This window comes from Oryctolagus cuniculus, chromosome 15 (assembly GCF_051225735.1).
Source record: "Oryctolagus cuniculus isolate XC-2025 breed Fujian yellow rabbit chromosome 15, ASM5122573v1, whole genome shotgun sequence".
NCBI classification, from domain to species: Eukaryota; Metazoa; Chordata; class Mammalia; order Lagomorpha; family Leporidae; genus Oryctolagus; species Oryctolagus cuniculus.
Window position 1 is genome coordinate 33,275,168 of NC_142881.1, and position 22,212 is coordinate 33,297,379.

At 50.9% G+C, this 22,212-nt stretch overlaps 1 protein-coding gene across 6 annotated transcripts in view; it reads right to left on the reverse strand.

The window, feature by feature from the left end:
* Positions 1-4,567: 4,567 nt before the first annotated feature.
* Positions 4,568-22,212, reverse strand: part of DNTT (DNA nucleotidylexotransferase) — a 31,726-nt gene continuing 14,081 nt past the window's right edge. For 3 of the 6 annotated variants that reach the window (XM_002718550.5, XM_089314645.1, XM_089314647.1), the window contains 9 exons: positions 21,237-21,365; positions 19,531-19,701; positions 18,575-18,646; positions 17,627-17,750; positions 13,055-13,187; positions 11,977-12,085; positions 8,353-8,598; positions 6,736-6,819; positions 4,568-4,982 (listed from right to left, as the gene is read on the reverse strand). In XM_002718550.5, the coding sequence (XP_002718596.4) occupies positions 4,896-4,982; positions 6,736-6,819; positions 8,353-8,598; positions 11,977-12,085; positions 13,055-13,187; positions 17,627-17,750; positions 18,575-18,646; positions 19,531-19,701; positions 21,237-21,365 (1,155 nt within the window). In that variant the 3' untranslated portion in view covers positions 4,568-4,895. The other 3 variants (XM_070057485.2, XM_089314644.1, XM_089314646.1) reach the window with 3 other exon arrangements.

Here is a 22,212-nt window from a genome sequence, read left to right on the forward strand (position 1 = left end):
CGGCCACCGAATCGTGCGGTCAGAATGGCAACATTTAGTCCCACCCGACCACAGCCACCGCCCCAAACGCCCTCTCCCTGTAGGCAGCCACGCACGCACAAGGACACTGACACACAGCCATCACACGCACGCACGGCCAGTAAGCGCATGCGTGCCCGCGTGCACACGCCCACCCACCCCATCCCCATCGTAGCTGATTGGACTCTTGATGCCCACCTGACTCTGGGCAGCCTGTCTATTGGCTGGAGAGCTACCAATGGCCATCTGGCGCTGATCCTCTGCTGATGAAAGGGAAGTCCGAGCCTCAGGGACTAATGGACGGCGTGCTTGGTCCTTGCGTCTCTTCCAAGCTGCGGTGCGCGGGAGGCCCGGGAGGCCCAGGAGAGCAGCTTTGATGCGGCGCCTTCCGCACCCACTAGGTCACCTCGTTGAGGTGCTGCTCGGCCTCAGGCTTGGCCCCAGGCGCTGGTGGGAGTGATGCTACCGCCCCCACTTGCCAGGGCGCGGCTGCCCTTGCCTGCTTTATGCGGAGCCCAAGTTCCGACTCCCAGACGCCGCCTGAACCCAACTCGGAACGTTCTGCTGAGTCCTCCAAGGAAGGGGACGCTGGCCGACCGCGAGGTCGTGGGAAGGTACGGTGAGCCATGGAGCCCTGCTGGGCAGCAGCGTTCAGAGCCCGACTCCCCCACCCTTCCCACAGCACCCCACGAAGCCAGGCCTGGCTCTCAGCTCAGTGCTCCTCCACCCTCCCTCCCGCTGGCTTCCTCCAAGCCGCTCACTGGCCCTGCTTCCCTGGATGTGGACTAGTGGTCATGGAGTTTGCCTCAGCCCAGGCTCTGCTTTCCCACTCTCTGTGATCTCCAGGGAGCCGTGGGGAAGAAGGGCTAAGTCCCACACCAGGCCCCTTAAGTTTTACCCTAGCCTGTCGTTTGGCCACGGAGACAGGTGTCATCACCGCTCTCACCCAGGCTCCGGATTAACCAGAGTGGGGCTCACAGCTCCAAACCTCCTTCTCGTTCCTCCGTGTGTCTGGGTCCTGGCAGGCTGGTTCCTGAGGGCATTCATCCCAGCCTCTCATGCCGTGCTGGGACCGTGGCTATGTCTTCCGAGCTGTGCTGTGTGCGACAGCGGTGCCCTGGGACACAGCTCAGGGTGGGGGTATGGGCAGGCTCTGAACCCAGCTGAGCCACTCTCAGAGAAGGTCTGTCTAGGATTCCCTTTCCTCAGCAAGGTACAAACACTTCACACTTTGGTTCCGAAAAGTGACAGAGATGCCCCTAAAACTGCCTGTGAGCCGAAACGAGTTTTGTTCTTCTGTGAGTCCTCAGTGCCAGCAACAGGGCTTGGCACACAGTAGGGGCTCATAAACACAGTGACCATATCACTTATCCTGCAAACCAGAATGTTCCAAGAGAGGAAGGGCGTCCCATCGTAACTGTGCGGGGACAACAGGAGCAGCAGGTGAAACTGCCTGGAAGGCCAGAATGGATGGATGGATGATGGATGGATGGATGGATGGATGGATGATGGATGGATGATTGATGGATGGATGGATAGATGGATGGTGTATGGATGGGTGATGGATGGATGGATGATGGATGGATGGATGGATGATGGATGGATGGATTATGGATGGATGGATGGGTGATGGATGGATGGATGATGGATGGATGATGGGTGATGGATGGATGGATGGATGGATGATGAATGGATGGACGATGGATGGATGGATGGATGATGGATGGATGATGGGTGATGGATGGATGGATGGATGGATGATGAATGGATGGACGATGGATGGATGGATGGATGATGGATGGATGGATGATGGATGATGGATGGATGATGGATGGGTGATGGATGATGGATGGATGATGGATGATGGATGGATGATGGATGGGTGATGGATGGATGGATGGATGATGGATGGATGATGGATGGATGGATGGATGATGGATGGATGGGTGATGGATGATGGATGGATGGATGGATGATGGATGGATGATGGGTGATGGATGGATGGATGGATGGATGATGAATGGATGGACAATGGATGGATGGATGGATGATGGATGGATGGATGATGGATGATGGATGGATGATGGATGGGTGATGGATGGATGGATGAATGATGGATGGGTGATGGATGGATGATGGATGGATGATGGATGGATGGGTGATGGATGGATGATGGATGGATGATAGATGGATGGATGATGGATGGATGGGTGATGGATGGATGATGGATGGATGATAGATGGATGGATGATGGATGGATGGGTGATGGATGATGGATGGATGATGGATGGATGATGGATGGATGGGTGATGGATGGATGATGGATGGATGATAGATGGATGGATGATGGATGGATGGGTGATGGATGGATGATGGATGGATGATAGATGGATGGATGATGGATGGATGGGTGATGGATGATGGATGGATGATGGATGGATGATGGGTGATGGATGGATGGATGGATGATGGATGGATGGATGATGGGGGATGGATGGATGGATGGATGATGGATGGATGGATGATGGATGGATGATGGATGGATGGGTGATGGATGGATGGATGGGTGATGGATGGATGATGGATGATGGATGGATGGATGATGGATGGATGGATGATAGATGGATGGATGGATGATGGATGGATGGATGATGGATGGATGATGGGTGATGGATGGATGATGGATGGATGGGTGATGGATGGATGGATGATGGATGGATGGATGATGGATGGATGGATGGATGATGGATGTAGGTCTGTGGGATGGCCGAGCTAACATGGCTGCTTCCTGAACTTTCCAGATTGGGAGAAAGAGCCTGGGCTTTGGAGTCACACAAGCTGGGACTTGAGGTCAAACCTGGCTTCGCTGCATAGTGGCTTAACCTTGGACAGGGAACATGCCTGCAGGTTCTTCTCCTTTGTATATCAAGTGTTCTACGCACCTCGGGACTCCTTGGAAAGTGACTGTGGACACTCAACAAGGAGCAGGTGTCAGTGGTGCAGCGGTTTAAGGTGCTTCCTGGGACACCTGCATTCCATACTGGAATGCCTTGGATCCAGTCCCACTTCCGCTTTAATCCAGCTTGCTGCTAGTGCACACCCAGGGACACAGGAGGTGATGGCTCAAGTTCTTGGATCCGTGCCACCCACAGGGGAGACCCGGAGGGAGTTTGGGTTCCTGGCAGCCCCAGCTGTTGAAAGCATTTGTTGCTGTTGCTCTGCCTTTCAAATAAGTATAAATAAATTAGTAAACTTAAAAAAGAAACACCTAACACCCGTTGCATATGCTGGATTGCGGACGTGATGCGATATTGATTGGGGGGGGGCTCATCCTGATGGGCTGGACTGGATGATAGAAGGAAACCTCAAGGTCATTCCTCCTCTTAAAACCCAGATGCCTGGGGGAGTTTCCTCTGCAGGCATCCCCCTGCCTCTCCTTTTTTGCCTGCCACCATGTTGGCTTTCAGAGGTCAGTGCCCTGCCGAGCCGAGGTTCCTGCTCCTAGCTCCCTGGCACCTCGGGATTTGCTAGGACTGAGTGCAGTGGGCTGTGGGGAGAGGAAAGAGTGAACAGGATGCCCACACTGGTCTCTCTCAAGTGCCTCACATTCACAGGCCCAGCCCTTCCCCCACTCCCTGCATCCATGCTCTTTGCCCTGGAACTTGGCACGCCTTGGCACTGTGACACACTTTCCCAGCCCCCAAGACTCAGGCCGTGCCGTGCTTTTGCTGCCTGACGTTAACAGGCACGGGAAGAGGCTTGAAAAGTGCTTGCTCACTGGAGTTTGCTTGCTCTCGGTCTGTGCTGTCATCACAAGGATAAGCTCAGGTTAGCCCGCTGGTCCCAGGTGGAGGATAGCCCAGCCACTGGGCAGATCTGTGCTATGTCACTCAAATTCTGCTGATACTACTGCACTAGGAAGGCAAGGAGTCGCTTTCTGTGTGTGTGCTGGGGGCACCGTGCCTCTCTGTGGGGTCTTGGATGTCCCGATGTCGTCTTCTCTGAGGGGACTGGAGAAAGGGAGAAGGGTGACTAGGGGTCTCGCTGGTCTTCAGCAGGCTGAGGACCCCAAGGAGGCTGGAACGGAGGGCGTCAGAAGGGGTCTGGAGCCTGGGAATCCCATGGGCTGCCTCTCCCATGGCTGCCTCCCTTCCTAGGGTGCCCTAACACGAAGAGACCAGGAGAGATCGTCTTCCTGAGAGAGGCTGAGCCACGGAGCTCCAGAGACAGGCGCCAAGATGGAAAAACAGAGATGCCGCTTTGGTGGTTTAGACACAGCACTTCCCTGTGAGTGAAAGCAGTGGGAATTCGGCCCTTAGGTGGCGCTGTGCTGGGACTCTGGCGCTCAGCTCCTTGGGGATCAGAGCTGAGCCCATCCAGAGTCAGCACCCCCTCCTGCGAAGCTAGGACCCGGCATCCCCTTTGGAATCACTGTGTCTTCTAACTAGCCCTGTTTGTCCCCCAAAAATAAAGTGGAAACTGACACTTTTGACATCGGTGGTTAAAAATCTTTTATACTATTTGAGTGAAGAAAAGACGACTCCACCTGCTGGCTTCCTCTGGTTTTTATTGGAGGTTGAGAGTGCTCCAGCTACACTGGGAGCACAGTGGGCCCTGAGCACCCACAGCAGCACTGTTTCTACAGCAAAATGCCTCATGCATTAGAAGCGACAGTTGTCCTAAGGGCCTGTCGGCACATAACCCGTGAGCAGGTGGTGCCTTATCCTGTTCCCAAAGCTATTTATTTCTAGTGGCAATCTGCGTTTAAGCAGGACCTCAAGAATCCAGAACTTTCCGAAGGCATCTTTGGCTAATGTGACACGTAACTTACTTAACCTGGAAAGAACAGGGAAGAAAAAAATGTTGACAAGTTTTTTCTAGGCATTTCTTTCCCATGGTTCAATGTAATCCAGTCCCAGGTGCGCAAATATTTCTTCTTCACTTTCTGCCTGGAGAAACATCCTCTGAAAACAACAAAATGGGTGCATTTAGACATTTTTTTTTAAGCATCTCAGTGCAGCCCCAGTGAAAGCATGCCTTATCAAACGGCCTTATCAGAAGGACTTCTTGCCAAACATAATTCCCTGCTTCGGATTGTAAGAAGTACGTTTAACAGCTTCCCATCCAAAAATATGGTACGGAGGGAATGCAAGTAAAATCCTGGCAGCTCGACACACACAGCAAACGGCACCTGGATTTTTTTTTCCCTGTTGGTCTGCAGTTCTTAACCACACTGAACCATCTGACAGTGCTTTTAAAGCGACACTTAAGTTTGAGCCACACCCGTTCTAATGAAAGCAACGTTTCAGAAGTCATCAGTCTGTTTCTGAGCTCTGGGTGATTCTACATGCGTCTTTCTTCATGTTCACCTACCTAAAATGTGCAGTGAGAACTAGGTATTGCCAGCAACTAGAGGATGCCTGGACGTGTGGGGTTCCCCTCCAGCCTTCCACACCAGCCCCTGACCAAGCCCCAGTGCCGTTTTCTGTGTACAGCACAGTGCTGGGCACCTAGAAGGCATTTGCTGACGTTGAAGTGTGTGGCGTGTGAATTTGTAAGTGGCCCCAAGTTGGGTGTGTGTGACTCTGCCTCTGCTCATGTGCTCAGCATCTGAGGTTTTCCTGCCAGCATCTTAGCACCTTGATTTTTCTTCGGGAGACCATCCCTTGCTAATTGCAAACCACAAGGATCAGGTGGTGCTGCGCCATCTCCAAGGAGATGCATCCAACCCAAACCTGGCCTATCTGAGCTACAGTAGTGGGGTCAGAGGTGGGCACGTGACCCCAGCCTGGCCAATGAGCATCACCTAGGATTCTTGCTTGGAGCTGTTAGGAAAGAGGCTCTTCTGTGTTGAAACTGGAATAATGGGACCTGTGGGAAAACTCAGACTGAGACTAAAACCAACACTGAGTGAAGCCTATCTGAGCACCTGGATACAGCTGTGCCTGAAGCCAGTGGTACCCCTGGATGCTGTGGTATATGATCCCCCTTTCCTCTTTTGCTTCTGCCATTTTGAGCTCTGTTTCTGACTCCTGTGACTGAGACAGTCCTAGACTAGAGCAGGGGCATTGCTACCAGTTCTCCCTGGGAGCCTCAGCTGATATCCTTGACTGCTCTAAGAACAGCAGACCTTGACACATGTGGATGTAACATCTGACTCTTTAACTGTTCATTCACTTAGCCGTCTGCTGAGGCAAGAGCTGCATCGTGACCACAGCACGCTAGCATGCCAGGTAAGTCCTGTAGCCAGGGAGTAAGACGGCTGCGTGCCCTCCCGCTTCTCAGGTAGCTCTGGTGCTCTCCTTCTCGCAGGTGACCCTCATGAATGACCTACGTGTGGCCACTAAATGCTGCTTCCCCCTGCATATGCGGGGTGCTTGAGTGTTATTCGTGTTCTGGGGGAATTCTTTGGAGTGACTCATTGCAAACACCAAGGATATCCAAGGTCAGTTAACGTTCCCTGCTGGACTGGTTCCGGAGGCCCAAGGAGCTCATCGTCTTTAAGCCAGAAGCTCCTGAGTTACATTCTGGGCCAGGTGGGGACCGTGGGCCTGTGGGGATCTTGCCAGCTGTTCTTAACCACGATCAGCTGGGGGATAGGGCACTCACAGCAAAGGAAACTGGGCCTTGACACCGGATATCAGGCAAAGCCAGTGCTCAGGGAGCCAGCCTGGGGGAGGAGGATCAAAGGGGCCCATTCCAGGACATAAACTCTACCTTGGTCTTGTCATATAAAGCATGGTTATCCAGAATCATCCTCCGCTCATGTGTGGCGTAGCGCCGGAGGTCTCTTTCAAACTGCTGGACAAGAGAGAATTAACATGAATTACTCTCAGTTATGATGTCCTCAGTGTTAGGCATTTGGAGATATCATTCTCCTCCAGTGACAGATTTTCTCCTCCAGGGAAAGTTCTCTATGACAAAGCTCCATGCTCCCTTGAGCACGCTAGAACGTAAACCTCAGGAGACTAGAATCAGATTTGTTTTGTCCATAACCCTGTTCCCATGCCAAACAGGGCCTGCCATATTAAAAAGGGTGTGTCAAATGTTTGTTGCATGAGTGAATGCATAGAATTAGCATTGTGTTCAGAATAATACCTGGTCCAGAGTCAGAGCTAGAGGAATAGTAGCCTAGTTTTGTGTCTTTTCTAAACCTTAAATACCATGACTGTAACTGACGATAAGGAAGCTTGGGATACCCACATTCCCTATCAGAGTACCCTGGCTGGAATCCCAGCTCTGCTTCTCTGTCCAGTTCCTGCTAATGCTCACTCTGCAAGGCAGCAAGCAATGGCTCCTGCTTGGGTCTGTGCCACCTGTGTAGGAGACACAGACTGAGTTCCTAACTCCTGGTCTCATCATGACCCAGCCCCAACTGTTGCAGGCATTTTGGGAGTGAACCAGTGGAAGGAAGACATGTCTCTTTCTCCTCTTTTCAAAGGAAATGAAAAAGAAAGAAATTTAAATAAAAAGAGCATAGGGAGTCAGGACACCCATTACAGCCTGGGTTTTGTCCCTACATGGCTGTGCATCTCTGGCAAGTCACCTACCCTCTCTGAATCTTGGTATGGAAGGATGGAGGAAGTGAGACTGAGGGCGCCCATGGCTGTGCCTCCTCTCAGACTTTGATTCTTTGAACGGTGAGCTGCCCCGGAAAGACATTTCCCATGGCTCTAAGATGCAGAGAGCAAAGCCTGGAGCCCAAGACAGAGGACAAGAAATCCCTGGGGAAAGCACAGTGGCCGTCGTTTTCTGAGAGCAAGCCCCACAGTTGCAATTGTCCTTTTTGTGGGCTGTTAGGGGAAAGCCTGGGGAATTGCGCCCTCTAGTGGTAAGGGACCATCTCCCGTTCGGGGCCCGAATGCCGCAGAGCAAAGCTGGCTGGGATCGGGAGCGCCTCGCTCGTCCAGCATGGTGTACAAGTCCTCTGTACAGGGTGTACGTGTACGCCCGTGAGAAGAGTCCTTCCAGTTCTCTGGGGCTGGAAGTGGGCTGGGGCCCCTAGGAGGTCCTGCAGCCAGGGCTAGGATGAGCCCACGTCCGTGCTGGTTTTTCTGCTTCGGTGGTTCTCACATTTGAGCTGCTTCAGAATCAGCAGGAGGGAGCCCAGTGGATCTAGGGTGCGGTGAATTTACCTGCTTCCGGGTAAGGCTACTGCTGCTGGTCTAGACGCCACACTGGGAATGACTGTTGTGGGTTCATCCCTCTAACTGGATCATGTGATCGCAGGAGCTTTCTGGGCACTGCCCCGCCCCGTCCCCTCCCAGCTTGCGCCAGGCAGACCCGACCCATGTCTTTTGGAGAACAACATGCAAACATCCATGGTGCACTTACCCGGGAGCCAGTCCACCCCAGCAGGGCAAAGGCGTGGCACTCGTAGGGACACATGACCAGGTCCACGCGGATGGCCTTCCAGTTCTTTCCTTCCTGCTGGCTGGGCCTGTCGCTGTCCACTCTCTCGTGGGGCAATTTTAAGATTAGAAAGCACTTTTGAAAATGATCCAAGGCATCCACCTTCCTGCTGGGCTGCTTGAGCTTTTCAAACGTGGACTCCATGAAGTCGTGGTATAAAAGTAATCCCTGGAAGAAACAGGGCAGAATTGTCCCTGCTGGAGAGGGTCCCCGTTTTCAGGCAGGAGAGCTGTGTAGCCAGAGCCAATGCCACTTAACGGCAAAACGGCGTGAAAAGTCCCTCCTCACTTAGGAATCTCAGCCAGTGCTGGGGCATGGGAGTCCCTTCGCTCATTTGCAGACAGTGTAACCATAAACGAGAAAGCATGTTCTTTCTGGGGGTGGCTTTGAGTTGGTGTCCCCTTCTGCTACACTGATGACGGGTTCAGTTTGGCCGACGGGGTTGTGGCTGCAGGTTCAGCTCCACTTTTCTGCGTTGCCTCTGGGATTCTTTCTCATGAGAGACTGTTGCTCCCCCTGCCATGGAGGCGGTGGGATGCAGTTAGCAACATGCTTAACAAGTGGTTGTAAGAGATGCCCCAGCAAGCCGCCACCCTCTAATTTGTCTGCTCCCCAGGATTTCCTCAGGACAAGGCCAGGGAGGCAGACACATGCAAACTAACTGCCCAATCTAAGTGGCAACTAAAAGAGCAAATGACCCCCAATGCAGTCACAGCTGTCGGGGTGAATGACTGGTTATCACGTGTTCTTTGGGTCAGACATTCTGAATTTGTCACAGAAGCATGTGGAGGGTCTGATCAAGCGTGGTGTGCAGGACCCTGCCCTGGCATTCCAGCAGGGGCGAAGGAAGCAGGACCGATGCTGCTGTTGCTGGTCCAGGGGGCGCACTTGGAGCGTCACTGCTTCAGCTCCTGGTGGGACATTCTTTGCATTTCTTCTGCAGACCCCACAAGCCTCATTTCTACGCAGGAGGCTCCCTTTGCTTTTGCTGACCTCAGGAAAGGAAACCCCTCCCATCCCGCCCAGGAAAGGTGTAAGGCGGAACAGACTCCCTCTGAGGACTGGCGGAGGAACACCAATGTTGGATGTTGCCAGGGGTAACCTCTGCTAACAGCCCAGGAAATGCTACTCTGGTTTTCAATGAGACTTGTTGGAACTGGTGCCATATTGCAGTCTTTAGTGTACATTTAAATATATAAATTTGGAAAGGACTCTGTTAAACCATTAACAAGTCTCACGTTGAAGCCAACTTTGTCAGAATGCCCACCCGCCTCTTAAGAAACCTCCTAAGCTGACTTCCTGATAGTGAGCTGTGTTTATGCTGCTGCCACACGGTGGCGCCAGGTGGCTGGTAATGGCCAGCTGGGCCATCCTTGGCCGTGGCTCCTCTTGAGTTTTGCGGGGCATTTGGGAGGCGCCCCTTGAATGAGGAGCCCTGGTTGTCGGCACACACAGCACCCCTGGTGTCGCCGCCAGCTCTTGGCCTGGGCATCTCTGCAGTCTGCAGTTTCCTTCCTGTCCCCGTTTCCCTTCAGGTGACTTCTCTTCTCTGAAAATTCCCTTCTAGGCCTGAGCTCTGGATTCCCCATCAGTGCCCACCGGCTGACTGGGTAGTCACACCAGCCTGCTCTCTGTGTTTCCTACTGGAAACGGGGAGACCCTGGACAAGGAAGGAGACATTTCCCTTCCTCCCTCTCTCCAGGGACAGAGCAGTCGGCTTGCTGGTGACTGAGCGAGGGAAGGGAGGTGTGACGGGAGACTGGGCTGCACCCACAGGCACCAGCCCCTCGGCCACTGGAGCAGGAGGTTTCCACCGAAGGCAGAGCCTGAGGCCCGCCACCAGGATCCTTCCCTCCCTCTGTCTCCAGCTCCCTCCAGTACCTTCTGGAAGACTCTGCCTCTCCCAAAGTTGGGGCAGTTTCTCAAAGTGAGCATATTCTTTACTCTGGAGTGGTTGTCACTACTTCCCATTTCTCAGCAGTTCTGTGAACTAGAGACGTGGCTACACACACACACAGTCAGGGCCCCGCAGCTTTCCCCCTGTGCTCAGTGTTGTCATTGAGGGAAAGGGAAGGGCTGCGCCTGCTCACTCCCGGGCCCCTCACCTGGCCCAGAGGTCTGTACAGAATCGCACATGAGATGTGTGATTATGCAGTAGCAGCCACCGCCTATAAGGCAAAAAGCCCTGATCAGGAACTGTGCACCAGGTTTTTGAATTCTCTCTTCTGGTCCTCCCCATCAGTGCACGAGCAAGGCTCGCCATCCCTGGCTCACAGAGGAGGGGAACGTGGACAGATCAGAGAACCGGTCCCAGCTCTTTCAGCCCTTGGTGGCACCTGCATTTAAAGGGCCCATCTCTGCTTGGGGACCAGCAGGGTGACTGCCCCAAAACTGAGGAAAGGCCAACCATGGGCCTCAGTGTGGCGAGGGTGGGATCCACAACGCAGGGCAAGAGCCCCAGGCCTTGGCCAGCAGCGCCCAGAGGCTGTGCTCCCTCATCTTGTCCAAGGTCATTGGTGTTCCCCGCCCAAGTAGAACGATGGGCTAGCATTTCTGACTCCTCCTTGGCCTGCCTTCTCCTATCGTGGCCTGTTATGTCCACTCTCAGGCTCCTGTCTTCCCTGAGTCCATTCACCTTTGAGATGCAGAGGGACCTCGAGGTGACCTTGCAAGTGAGTATGTATCTGGTTCAGAGTTGAGTCCTCTTGCCAGTGCTCATAGCTCTGGGGTCGTCTAGCACTTAACATTCTCTTTACCAGGGGTCTGCTCTCTCTGAGCTGGGTCCACGCCCCACAGACCCTAACCTCAGGAAGTGTGAAGCTGTCCAGAAGGACCCCTGCTCGCCCCAGCCTCCTGAGCCTTCCCAGGTCCGCAGGCCCCCAGGCAAGGGCCACCTTCTCTGTGCCAAAGGCTCTCTCTAGGGTCAGCCAGGAGCCAGGGCCCTGTAGGTGGCTCTGACCTGGGGTTGGCTCAGCTTCCTCCCCTGGGCAACAGGCCGGCCTGCTCTGGGTCTGATGTCCTCAGGGCTGGTGTCTCTGAGCCTTGACCTCTGCTGCACCCGACCTGCCCTTGTTCACTTCCTTCTTCCTGTCTCAGCACAAAGTCAAGGTGGGGTGAACCAGGATGAGTAGAATTCAGGGCAGCAGCCACAGCCTAAGGCAGATTTTATCCCACTCCTAGCAGTGCTGCCCTTCTCAGAACTTGCAGCTTTCCTGGCTCATAGGCCCAGGTCTCCCCAGCGCAAGTTTTCCAGTTTGCTTGTGTGCTTAAAGGTCTCTGACAGACACATTTACACAGCTGCCCCAGGCCCCTTTTGGTAAAGGACAGGTGTAAAGAAGCAAAATGCACATTTGTGATGCGTATTCTAGAACCCAAAGCAGATAGTCGTATTACTTTGGGTCATGTGGCGTTGTATCAGTGTCACAAAAAATCAAAAATTGATTAGACTGTCATTGCGCAATGGCAGGGCGAAAATTGTAAAACTCAACAGTGGTAGCAAGACTTAAGTCTATGAGCCTCTTTTTTTTTTTTAATCTTTCTTCTTACCTTCTTTTCCCATAAATTTACCACTTTATGTAAGAGTTGCTGCTCGTCTTCTTCTGTTGATTCGGGGCTGGTAATTAAAAAATCCACATCATGACCAATCTTCTTACCCCTATTAAAAACATATATAAAAAATGGAAATCAATTAGGTTTTTGGCCCTCATACTTTTTTTTTAAAGTCACCTTTGTTTCTATCTTCAAGGTTTAAGTTTGCAACACAAACATTTTTTTAAACAAAATATTCTTGGTGGCACAGCTCTATTCCTTGCCAAATAAATTTATGACACAGGAAAAAGTCATACATAGTATGTATAAGATTATGTATGGGCAAAAAGCAGAGATTATTTCTTCTATACATATATACATGGTGACAAACAGGCCAACAAGAGATTAAAAAAAATGTTCACTTAACCAAGGTAGTGCTGTTTGAATTATGACACAGATGAATGGCATTTTGTAAGATTCAGTCTTTCCCTCTTTCTCCTTGCCCCCAAACCTGGCTTGTCAAAACAGCCAATCCACCAGTAAGAGGGCCAGAAATACCTCTGTGAAGGGGAGGCCTCAGTACCCCACATCTCTGTGAAGAGCTTGTTCATTCATTCGTGGGCTGGACCCCGATTTCTTGAGCACCTCCTTCATACTGTTCACCTAGGCTCTAACGGCTCAGTGGGGAAGGCACACACCGGAGCAGATGACTGTCACTCTGCAGCAAGTGCTTGGCAGGTGTTCAGGGAGCGCTGAAGGGGGACCCTAACCCAGCAGAGAGGAGGAGGCTGGAGGAGGCAGCACCTAAACTGACTCTTAAAGGATGAGGGGAAGCCAGCCAGGTGACGTCCTGATGAATGGCAACTGAAGCAGAAAGCACAATGGAGCAAAGTAGTGGAGACGGCAGACGGGCCCGTGTGTGCCGGGAGCGACATGTTGTTTGGGATTGGTGAAGTGGAACATGGAGCGCAGGAGACAGCACTGCAGGGGAGGCTGGCACCAGATTGTGAAAGGCCTCTTGTGCCGTTTCAGGGCCAGCTGAGAGGCCAGGAGCCACTGAAGTGTTAGAGGCAGCAAAGCAGCCCACGTGGTTTACCTCCGGAAGCCTCCGGTCATGGTGATGAAGGCACCTGGAAGGTATGCCCGCACGGCCTCTTTAACCAGCACATCAACCGCTTCTGCTTCTGCCCTGGTCACACAGCTCACGAGGTCTTCATAGTAGCGGAATCCTGAGAGGCCATTGGACAGGTCAGCAGAGAGAGCAACATGCAGATGACATACTGAGCTCTCCGTGGGAGGTGGTTCTGCCCCTAAATAGAGCTAATATGGCCACAGGCATCAGCACCAAACCCCATTTCCATAGAGGCAGAGTAACCTGGTAGGGCATTTGGCTGTGAATTTTGCATGACAACAATGGCCCTTTGCTTTCTTACAGTTTCCTAAGAAGGAGATAGTGTTGCATAGCCTTCTGGGATCCAGGCCGTTCCATCCTCATTTCATTCTGAAGAACTGACATTCTTGATCAATAGCTTGTGCCCATCAATAAGTTGTGCCCTTCTAAGAGACAGGAAGATTTAGAGTTGGAGGATGATGGATCAGTGAAATATCAAAGTGAACAGGAAGAGGGTGGGTTTGGGTCTGAAACAAGTTGGAAGATGTTTCAGGTCATGGCTTTTGCTGCTTCTTCACCTGCACACCAGGAACACGTGAAAGCTTAGAGTGTGGATGAAGTGTTGGGGAGATTCCCGGAGGCTGAGCAACGTCTGATTTTGCTGCCACACAAGGCACTGCTCTTCTGTGCAGTGTCCCCAGGAGGGGCTCATTCAAACTCTGCTTGAATCTCCCTAGTGATGGGGAACCCCAACACCTCAGAGGTAGCCTGTGTCCTAGTTGTAAACCCCAGGCAGGTCTTTCCTGTGATAAGCATTAAGTCTACTGGCAAGTTCATCGATCACTGGCCCTCCGGAGTGACGGGGAGTGAATCTGTTGGTCCCAGGATAGTGGGAGGGAGGCAGCATGAAGGCCATTTGTCTTTTTTTTTTTTTTTTTTTTTTTTTTTTTTTTTTTTTGACAGGTAGAGTGGACAGTGAGAGAGAGAGACAGAGAGAAAGGTCTTCCTTTTTGCCATTGGTTCACCCTCCAATGGCCGCCGCGGCCGGCGCGCTGCGGCCGGCGCACCATGCTGATCCGATGGCAGGAGCCAGGTACTTATCCTGGTCTCCCATGGGGTGCAGGGCCCAAGCACTTGGGCCATCCTCCACTGCACTCCCGGGCCACAGCAGAGAGCTGGCCTGGAAGAGGGGCAACCGGCACAGAATCTGGTGCCCCGACCGGGACTAGAACCCGGTGTGCCGGCGCCACAAGGCGGAGGATTAGCCTAGTGAGCCACGGCGCCGGCAGCCATTTGTCTTGAACATCCTGCTCACAGAGTTCTCAAATTCAGACTCCCCATGTTATCTATACATGGGGACAACTGCCAAACAGGAGATGATGCTCATTCTGATATCTCTGTAACTGTTATAATACAAAGCCACGGCCTGAGGAATGCCATTTTCTTTATGTCAGTACTGATACTTTCTCTTTTTTAAAAGAACCCACACTTTTATTATTACTACGACTACATGGCCATTTTTGTGAGTGTGGGAACTCCGCTTTAGAAAGCAGAGCTGCACAAGGTTCTAGTGCAGAAATTGCCATCATGCCTGAAATTCAAAGTACAGCTGAGTTGGCTGCACAGAACTCTGCTTACTCAGTGATGCGTGTGAGCGGATTCGCAGCTTCTTTAAGGATATGTGCAGATCCCAGGAATGAGCACGGAGGTGCTGTGACGATGGGATGTTAGGTAGGAAGTTAAACATAAGCCTGTGTGTGTGTGTGTGTGTGTGTGTGTGTGTGTGTGAGAAGGGCCTGAAGAAACCAGCATCTGCTTTGGAAGCCCCAGAAGCCCAGCATCTTGCACTTCAAAGTCCTGCTCAGATCCTGATAACCTCCCAGGTGGCTCCAGCCCTTCCCCCAAGGAAGGCTCCCAGGAGAATTCTCTCTCCTCAGGACCAAATGGGTTACCTGACCTGATAACCTGGGGCAATAAAACCTTCACAGATGCCCTAAGGGAAGCCCCTCTGCTCTGCCCTGCACCAGCAGATCTGGGAGGAATTTGCTTATTTTCACCCAACAAACCCTTTCTCCAAGACTCTCCATCCTTTGTCCTGGAGAAGAAGGAGGAGGGGTAAAGAGACTCCCTTAAAAACTGCAGTCCAAACAAAGCCTAAGTGCTCAGCTCTCTGCTCTCTGCTGAGCCACCCACTGGCCTGCCCAGGTGAATTCTCTCCATTCAACCATGGAACCTCGCTCTCCTCCAGTCCTAGTGACTGAGCACTCTCTCTCTGTCCCTTCCGTTCTGACAGATGCCTTGTCCCTCATAAAGCCTTTTAACTTTACTCTTTGTCTCACGCCCGAATTCTTTCTTGTGTGAATACAAGAATCCCAAGGTTTCCACGGCTCTTTTCTCCTGTGACAGTGACTTCCATGAAAGCAATTTGATTTGCTTTCCATTTTTGGTATGGCAAGGCAGTTAACTTATGACAAGAAACTCATCCTGTGTCATGTTAAATGCGTGTTGCTGTCTTTCAGACATTGACGTTTCAAGGCAAATGTGGTGTGTGAATGCTCAAACCTCAGGGAACGGCAGTCAAGTGCAATTGTAAGTAAAACTGCATCAAAGGCCGGCGCCGTGGCTCACTAGGCTAATCCTCCGCCTTGCGGCACCGGCACACCAGGTTCTAGTCCCAGTCGGGGCGCCGGATTCTGTCCCAGTTGCCCCTCTTCCAGGCCAGCTCTCTGCTGTGGCCAGGGAGTGCAGTGGAGGATGGCCCAGGTGCTTGGGCCCTGCACCCCATGGGAGACCAGGATAAGTACCTGGCTCCTGCCATCGGATCAGCGCGGTGCGCCAGCCACAGTGCGCCGGCCGCGGCGGCCATTGGAGGGTGAACCAACGGCAAAGGAAGACCTTTCTCTCTGTCTCTCTCTCTCACTGTCCACGCTGCCTGTCCAAAAAAAAAAAAAAAACTGCATCAAGTGTGCCAGCTGACCATGAACCATACCCTCAGCGTGCTCAGCTTGCCCTTGCAGGATTCTGAGCTATTCTCCTTGACAATTCCATTCATTATAGTGCTGCTCCAAGGGGTGCACATGGCCAGTTTAGGGGGGGACAGTGTAAGTATTATGGGAGCATTCCTAGATTTCCACATAGAATGAACAACATTAAGCAGTCTGATTGGTTAGATGAATAATAGCCTCTTCATTCACTGGGCTGGAAAAGCCAAACAAGAAAGGAAAAATCCAATTACAAGGCTAGGGAATTGGAAACTCCTCAGGCCCCGAGAGTACTTGATATCACTTAATAAGAATTTCTTCTAAGTGAAGCACCACATTGCCTCTCAGTTGCTCTGTAAGTGTGAAAGAGCCTTTGCTGCTATTCCAAACCATTTGTTGTTCCTTAGACTCAGTAACTAAGCGAGTTTTCTTTCAATGGTATCTCTAGAGCTAGTATATGCCATGCTTATTACATGTGCACTCTCAGAAGTCCAGATATAAATTCCGAGTCTTTTTTCCTTAGGCTCTTTTATCTCCTATATGGCATTGAATGAAGCTAATGAGCACTGTTTCAGAGGTGAGCAACTTGGAAAGGATGAATGGGTGTTCTGCAGGAACGCAGATGGGACCCACCAGGATCCGATTCACTTCCTTGCCCACTGCCTGTTCCCACTTTTGTCATCACTTCAGAGGAAGATAGCGATTCACATTGTTTTTACTTATTTTTTTTTCCAGTCTCCTCTGGTAGAAAATTCCCTTCCTTTCCTATCATTATAAATGTTGATGACATCATCATTCCCTGTGACTCCGGAAGTCATGGTGCTGGGGACAGTGGCTTTGACTCCCTTTGGAAATCATGATTACATTGTGTTTCTGTTGGGTATTTAAGTGAAACATTTAGAACACACCCGATCTTTATGATCCTGTGTTGGCATTCTTTTTCTTTTCTAAAAAACATATACTGAGATCCTCCATAAACAGAAGTGTCCTCTGGGAGTTCCTGCCAGCTAACAGCGCTCATGTGTCCCCTACGATCTTCTTAAACTGAGGAGCCCTTGTTGGGTATATCCACTCTGTGTCTACACCTCCACCTTTTCCCAATCCCTTTATGTTTCTAAACTAAACTAACTAAAGCACAGTTACAGCTGTGGTGGCAGCAGCTGTCATTTCCCCAAGCGTTCGTTACTCCCAGCGCTCCCAGTGTGATCCTTAGCCAGGGAGTCAGGACTGTCTGGAAGCGTCTGAAAGAAGCAGATCTGCAGTGCAGCCTGGTGTGAGACTGAACAAACCTCACAGCCACCATGAGGCATCAGGCAGGGGGCTGACGGCTTCACTCGCCTTATCTGATTGATTCCCCACTTAAGTACCAGTGTCATTTCCCTTTTATGGACGGGGTCACCACTTGCTCAAGGGTACGCCGCTGAAAAGTGCTGGAGCCAGGATTTGGACCCAGGCAGCAGCAGACACCAGAAAAGTGTCCCAGCTCATCCACATTGGAGTTGAGGGTGGCTGACTTCCACCTCTGCCCCAGCCTGGCCAACGCAGAGCAGCCACCACACTCAGGAGGAACGTTTACCTGCCTGCTGCATCCGTGTAAATTTCAGGCTTTTGTCTTCCCTTATTTTACTCAGAGTTCTGAAGCCCATCCTGAACCACTTCTCAGAGGTCTTCAACCCCACTCCGAATACAGCAGTGAAGAGCTGAAATGGAGAGGAAGGCATGCTGTTGGTGTCTGAAACCATCGCAACAACTTTGGTGCCTTTCAAGGACTCAGGCAATGAGAGCGGGTACAAGGCCACCCCTGGACCGGTTTCTTCTGCATGTGACAAGCAGGTGGGTGATGGTAATTTTGTGTGGGGCGAGTCCTTTCGTGACGTAGGATATGATGAAATGAAACAGAAGTGTGAGGCAGGTTATGGCATCTGTGGAGGGCTTGTCTGTGCTCGCATGTGTGGGAAGTTATCCCTGCCATGCTTGTCTCTCTGGAGTCTCTGCACACAGCCATGTGCTGCATATCTGCCTTCATATTTCAAAGAGGGATGCTCATGTAGGCTATGTAAGTTCTTCACTATCACCCAGCTGGCAAGTAGCAGAGCCTGGACTTAAACCCCAGTCTACACCCCATACCTGGACTGTGGTTCACAGTCACATTTTAGACCTTTGCATGATTTCTGAATCCAAAGGATTAGCAGAAGTTTCTTCCACCTGGGGCCAGTGTTGTGGTACATTGGGTTAAGCCACCACCTCGGACACCAGCATCCCATATGAATGCTGGTTTGAGATCTGACTGCTCTGCTTCCCAACCAGCTCCCTGCTAATGCACTTGGGAAAGCAGCAGAAGATGGCCCAGTTATGTGGGCCCATGCCACCCGCATGGGAGATCAGAATGGAGTTCCTGGCTCCTGGCTTCAGCCCTGGCTATAGTGGCCATTTTGGGAGTGAGCCAATGGAGAGGAGATAGATCTCTCTCTCCCCCCTCTCTGTCATTCCGCTTTTTAAATAAAACACATATAAAATCACTTACTTTGAAGCATTGATATCGTTCATCATTTAACACAGCTTTAACTTCAGAACTTTCTCCTTCTTCAATAATTTCCTGCATGGGTGATTTAAAAAATATTTTAAGTTAGTGAAGCTGGGCACTCAGACTGAGACTCTCCATTCACTGATTTCTCATGAAACTGGCACCTGTTGCATGCATTATGTTTCTCTGGCTGATACAGAAAAAAGTTTCCCTGTAATCTCAAAAATCCTGGCTCGTCTGACATCTAAAACTCCTCTATGACTCTGAGGGATCACAACGCAGAACAAATAGGTCCTAAATTACAGGATCCCAAGCCAAACATCCACTGACAAATGTGTGCAAATTATTATTATTATTAAATACACAAATGTATTTGTGGTTATTTTCTTTTCAATGGGCATCAACTTGCTGGAATTAATTAATTAATTAATTTGCATCCACTGAGAAGCCAGTCCATGTTCAAGTCCATAGGCCATCTAGCTCAGGGCCACCTTCCCTCTGCCAGAGCTGGGATTACTTTCCTTCAGTAATGTGCTTTGCACCTGACAGTAGTGAAACTTATTACTAGACAGCCAACTTGCCGTGCCTTAAATGTCATTAAATAAATCGGCACCACCCTGGCTCTCTTCCTGGAACAGGGGAGAGATGCAGAATCAGCAACACTGCACGTCATATCCCCCCTGTGCCCAGAGCTCTTTCTCCATTAGCTGGCTTCATGTAGCTCCTGCTGTGATACTGTTGAGATTAGGATTATACATATATGTGCATCCATCTCAACATATATGTGTGTGTCAAGGTAGACACATAAAAGGTACACAGAGAAATACATATGTAATTATAAAGAAAAGTAAATCATGAACACCACATCTTTGTAATTGACAAGAAACTCTGTTAGCTGTCCCCCTCCCCCGCCATATGCCTATTAGGGGGTGGAACGTATCCCGTTTCACCCTTACCTCTATGATGCCCTTCACCTTGTCCCCCAGGCAGGGAATTCCTTCTGTGTCCTTCATACTGACGATTGGGAACGGTAGAGATTTCAGGACCGAAGCTGCTCTTATAAATGTCACGTAAGAATCCTCATTTTCTCTGAACTCAGAATTTTCAGCCAAAATCTCAAAGGCATCCTGAATAATAGTAATAATAATGAAGTAAGTTATGGGTCTGTTTCTGAGACCTGGAGCCAGCAGCCACTTGTGAATGCATCTTGCTCTCCTTTAATTATTAGCACAACACCTGCCCCTGTCCACGTCCTTCAAGGCCAGAATTAGATCCCTATATCTTTGCACCTCCCTTGTGGGATGGAGTAGACTTGAACTGAAAATACAGGCTTCAGAGTGCCTTGTGAGGGAACTCTGAGTTCCCTGCCATTAGACACTCAGCAATGGTTTAACCAAAAACTCCATCTGTTGCTCACCACATCCTACCAGTCATGACTTGGCACGATCCTTTCCTCTGCTGTGGTCCCCACCAGCCTGTGGCCAGGCTTCTGCCTTGGTCACTGCGCATTCTCATCTCTTGGCTTGCACATAAAACACAGGCAGCACTTAACCTAGGCTTGAACGAATGGGTGTGCTCCTGGGGCATATAGACCCGAGTTCAGAGTCTTTTTTTTTTGACAGGCAGAGTGGACAGTGAGAGAGAGAGACAGAGAGAAAGGTCTTCCTTTGCCGTTGGTTCACCCTCCAATGGCCGCCGCGGCCGGCACGCTGCGGCCAGCGCACCACGCTGATCCGATGGCAGGAGCCAAGTACTTATCCTGGTCTCCCATGGGGTGCAGGGCCCAAGCACTTGGGCCATCCTCCACCGCACTCCTTGGCCACAGCAGAGAGCTGGCCAGGAAGAGGGGCAACCGGGACAGAATCCGGCACTCCGACTGGGACTAGAACCCGGTGTGCCGGCGCCGCAAGGCGGAGGATTAGCCTACTGAGCTGTGGCGCCGGCCGAGAGTCATTTAAGATGGGGCACGTGTGCATTGCTGGCGGAGGAGGAAGCAGTTGCCGCCTGGGACATCACGCTCAGCACGCCCAGGCACTGCTCTTTCCTGCACTTCCTCACCCACGTGGAGCTGACACGCATCTGACCGTGCTACTGCAAGTTTACTCCAGCTGGCCACTGACTCGAGGCTAGGGGACTAGCAGTTGTGGACTTGCTCAGGTCATTGGAAACACAGTGACCCCACTTCACAGCCGGGCATGGCTTTAGAGGTGACCTGGCTGGTTTCCTGTTACACAGGTAGGAAAACTGATGCTCAGAGAGGACTTGACTTGTCCACGCCTCGTCAGGACCAGAGAGGCTGGAATGCAGGGCAGCCCTGTCTTGTGATTGCCCAGCAAGTACAGTTGATTCACTATTGCTACTTTTTGTCATTTGCTCTTAATGTTTTACACTAATCACCATACTTGGATTTTCAGAATATTTGTCTTTGATTAGTGGTGTGCCCACTCATGATACCTCTCATTAAATGATAATCCAGTGTCTCTATAGAATGTAATGTAACAGTATTTATCCATTTCCATGAAAGATGGTGACCCATTTCTGGCAGAAAGAAGGACCAGAGATCAGGCAGGGGTGGGTAGGTGTTGGGGAGGCGTCTCCAGATTTTCAGAAAAGTTTATAACTGACGTGAGCAAGCCCTTCCTTGGCTGTGGGTGTTGGTTACCGTGAATATGCGGTTACAGTTGTTCAGAGTGGTTCTCCTCTTACACGCGTACTCGGAGATCCTGTGCACAGCAAGTGCTGGAGCCTCCTGGGAGCCTGGGTTGGGACTAGCTGGGCAGTCTTGTCTTACCTGGACAAATGCAGAAGCACTCATTTTTAATAACAATTATGGGAATAATGGGGACATGTACAGAGGAAAAGACTGGAGGTAGTTTGATGGTAGCTGTCTCTGGAAGGAAGATAAAATTCTAGAAGGCTCAGGGTGGGCATTTGGCCGAATGGTTAAGGTGTCCACATCTCATATCGCAGTGCCTGGGTTTTGTTCCCAGCTCTGACGCCTGCTTCCAACTCCCTGCCAGTGCAGACCCTGAGAGGCAGCTGCTGATGGCTCAAGTGCTTGGGTCGCTGTCACCCGTGTGAAAGACCTAAATTGAGTTCCTGGCCTCTGGTTTCTGCCCGGCCCAAATCTGCCCGTTGTATTTTGAGGAGTGAACCAGTGGGTGGGAGCTCCTTGTCTCCGGGTCTCTGTGTGCCTTGAGAATAACATTTTAAAACTTAAAGAAGGCCCAAACTTAGTGTCTGCACATCTCTGATATTTCAGTTTTCTATCATTAACATGAATAATTTTTGAAATCAGAAAAAATGAGAAAGAGCTACCAATTAAATATCATCTTTCTTTCCTGTGAATTTGTGGAATCCTGGTCCAAGCCCCCTTCCCAACAGTTCTAGCACTATTGATTGAGGACTTGGCATTAAGAGCTTAACTTTATTATTTTCTTTCTGAATAATGATAATTAGAGAAAAATAGCTACCCTCTGTTTTCTGGCTGCCGGAATATTAGGACTTACATATGTTTTAAAAAGTTGTGTGTAGACATGTTTATAAAAACAGCTACCATTTATTTATTCAGTGTCTGCTCTGTAGCAGGTGCAGTGTTATTCCGACCTTCCTGACCATCATGTAGGCACTGTTGTCAT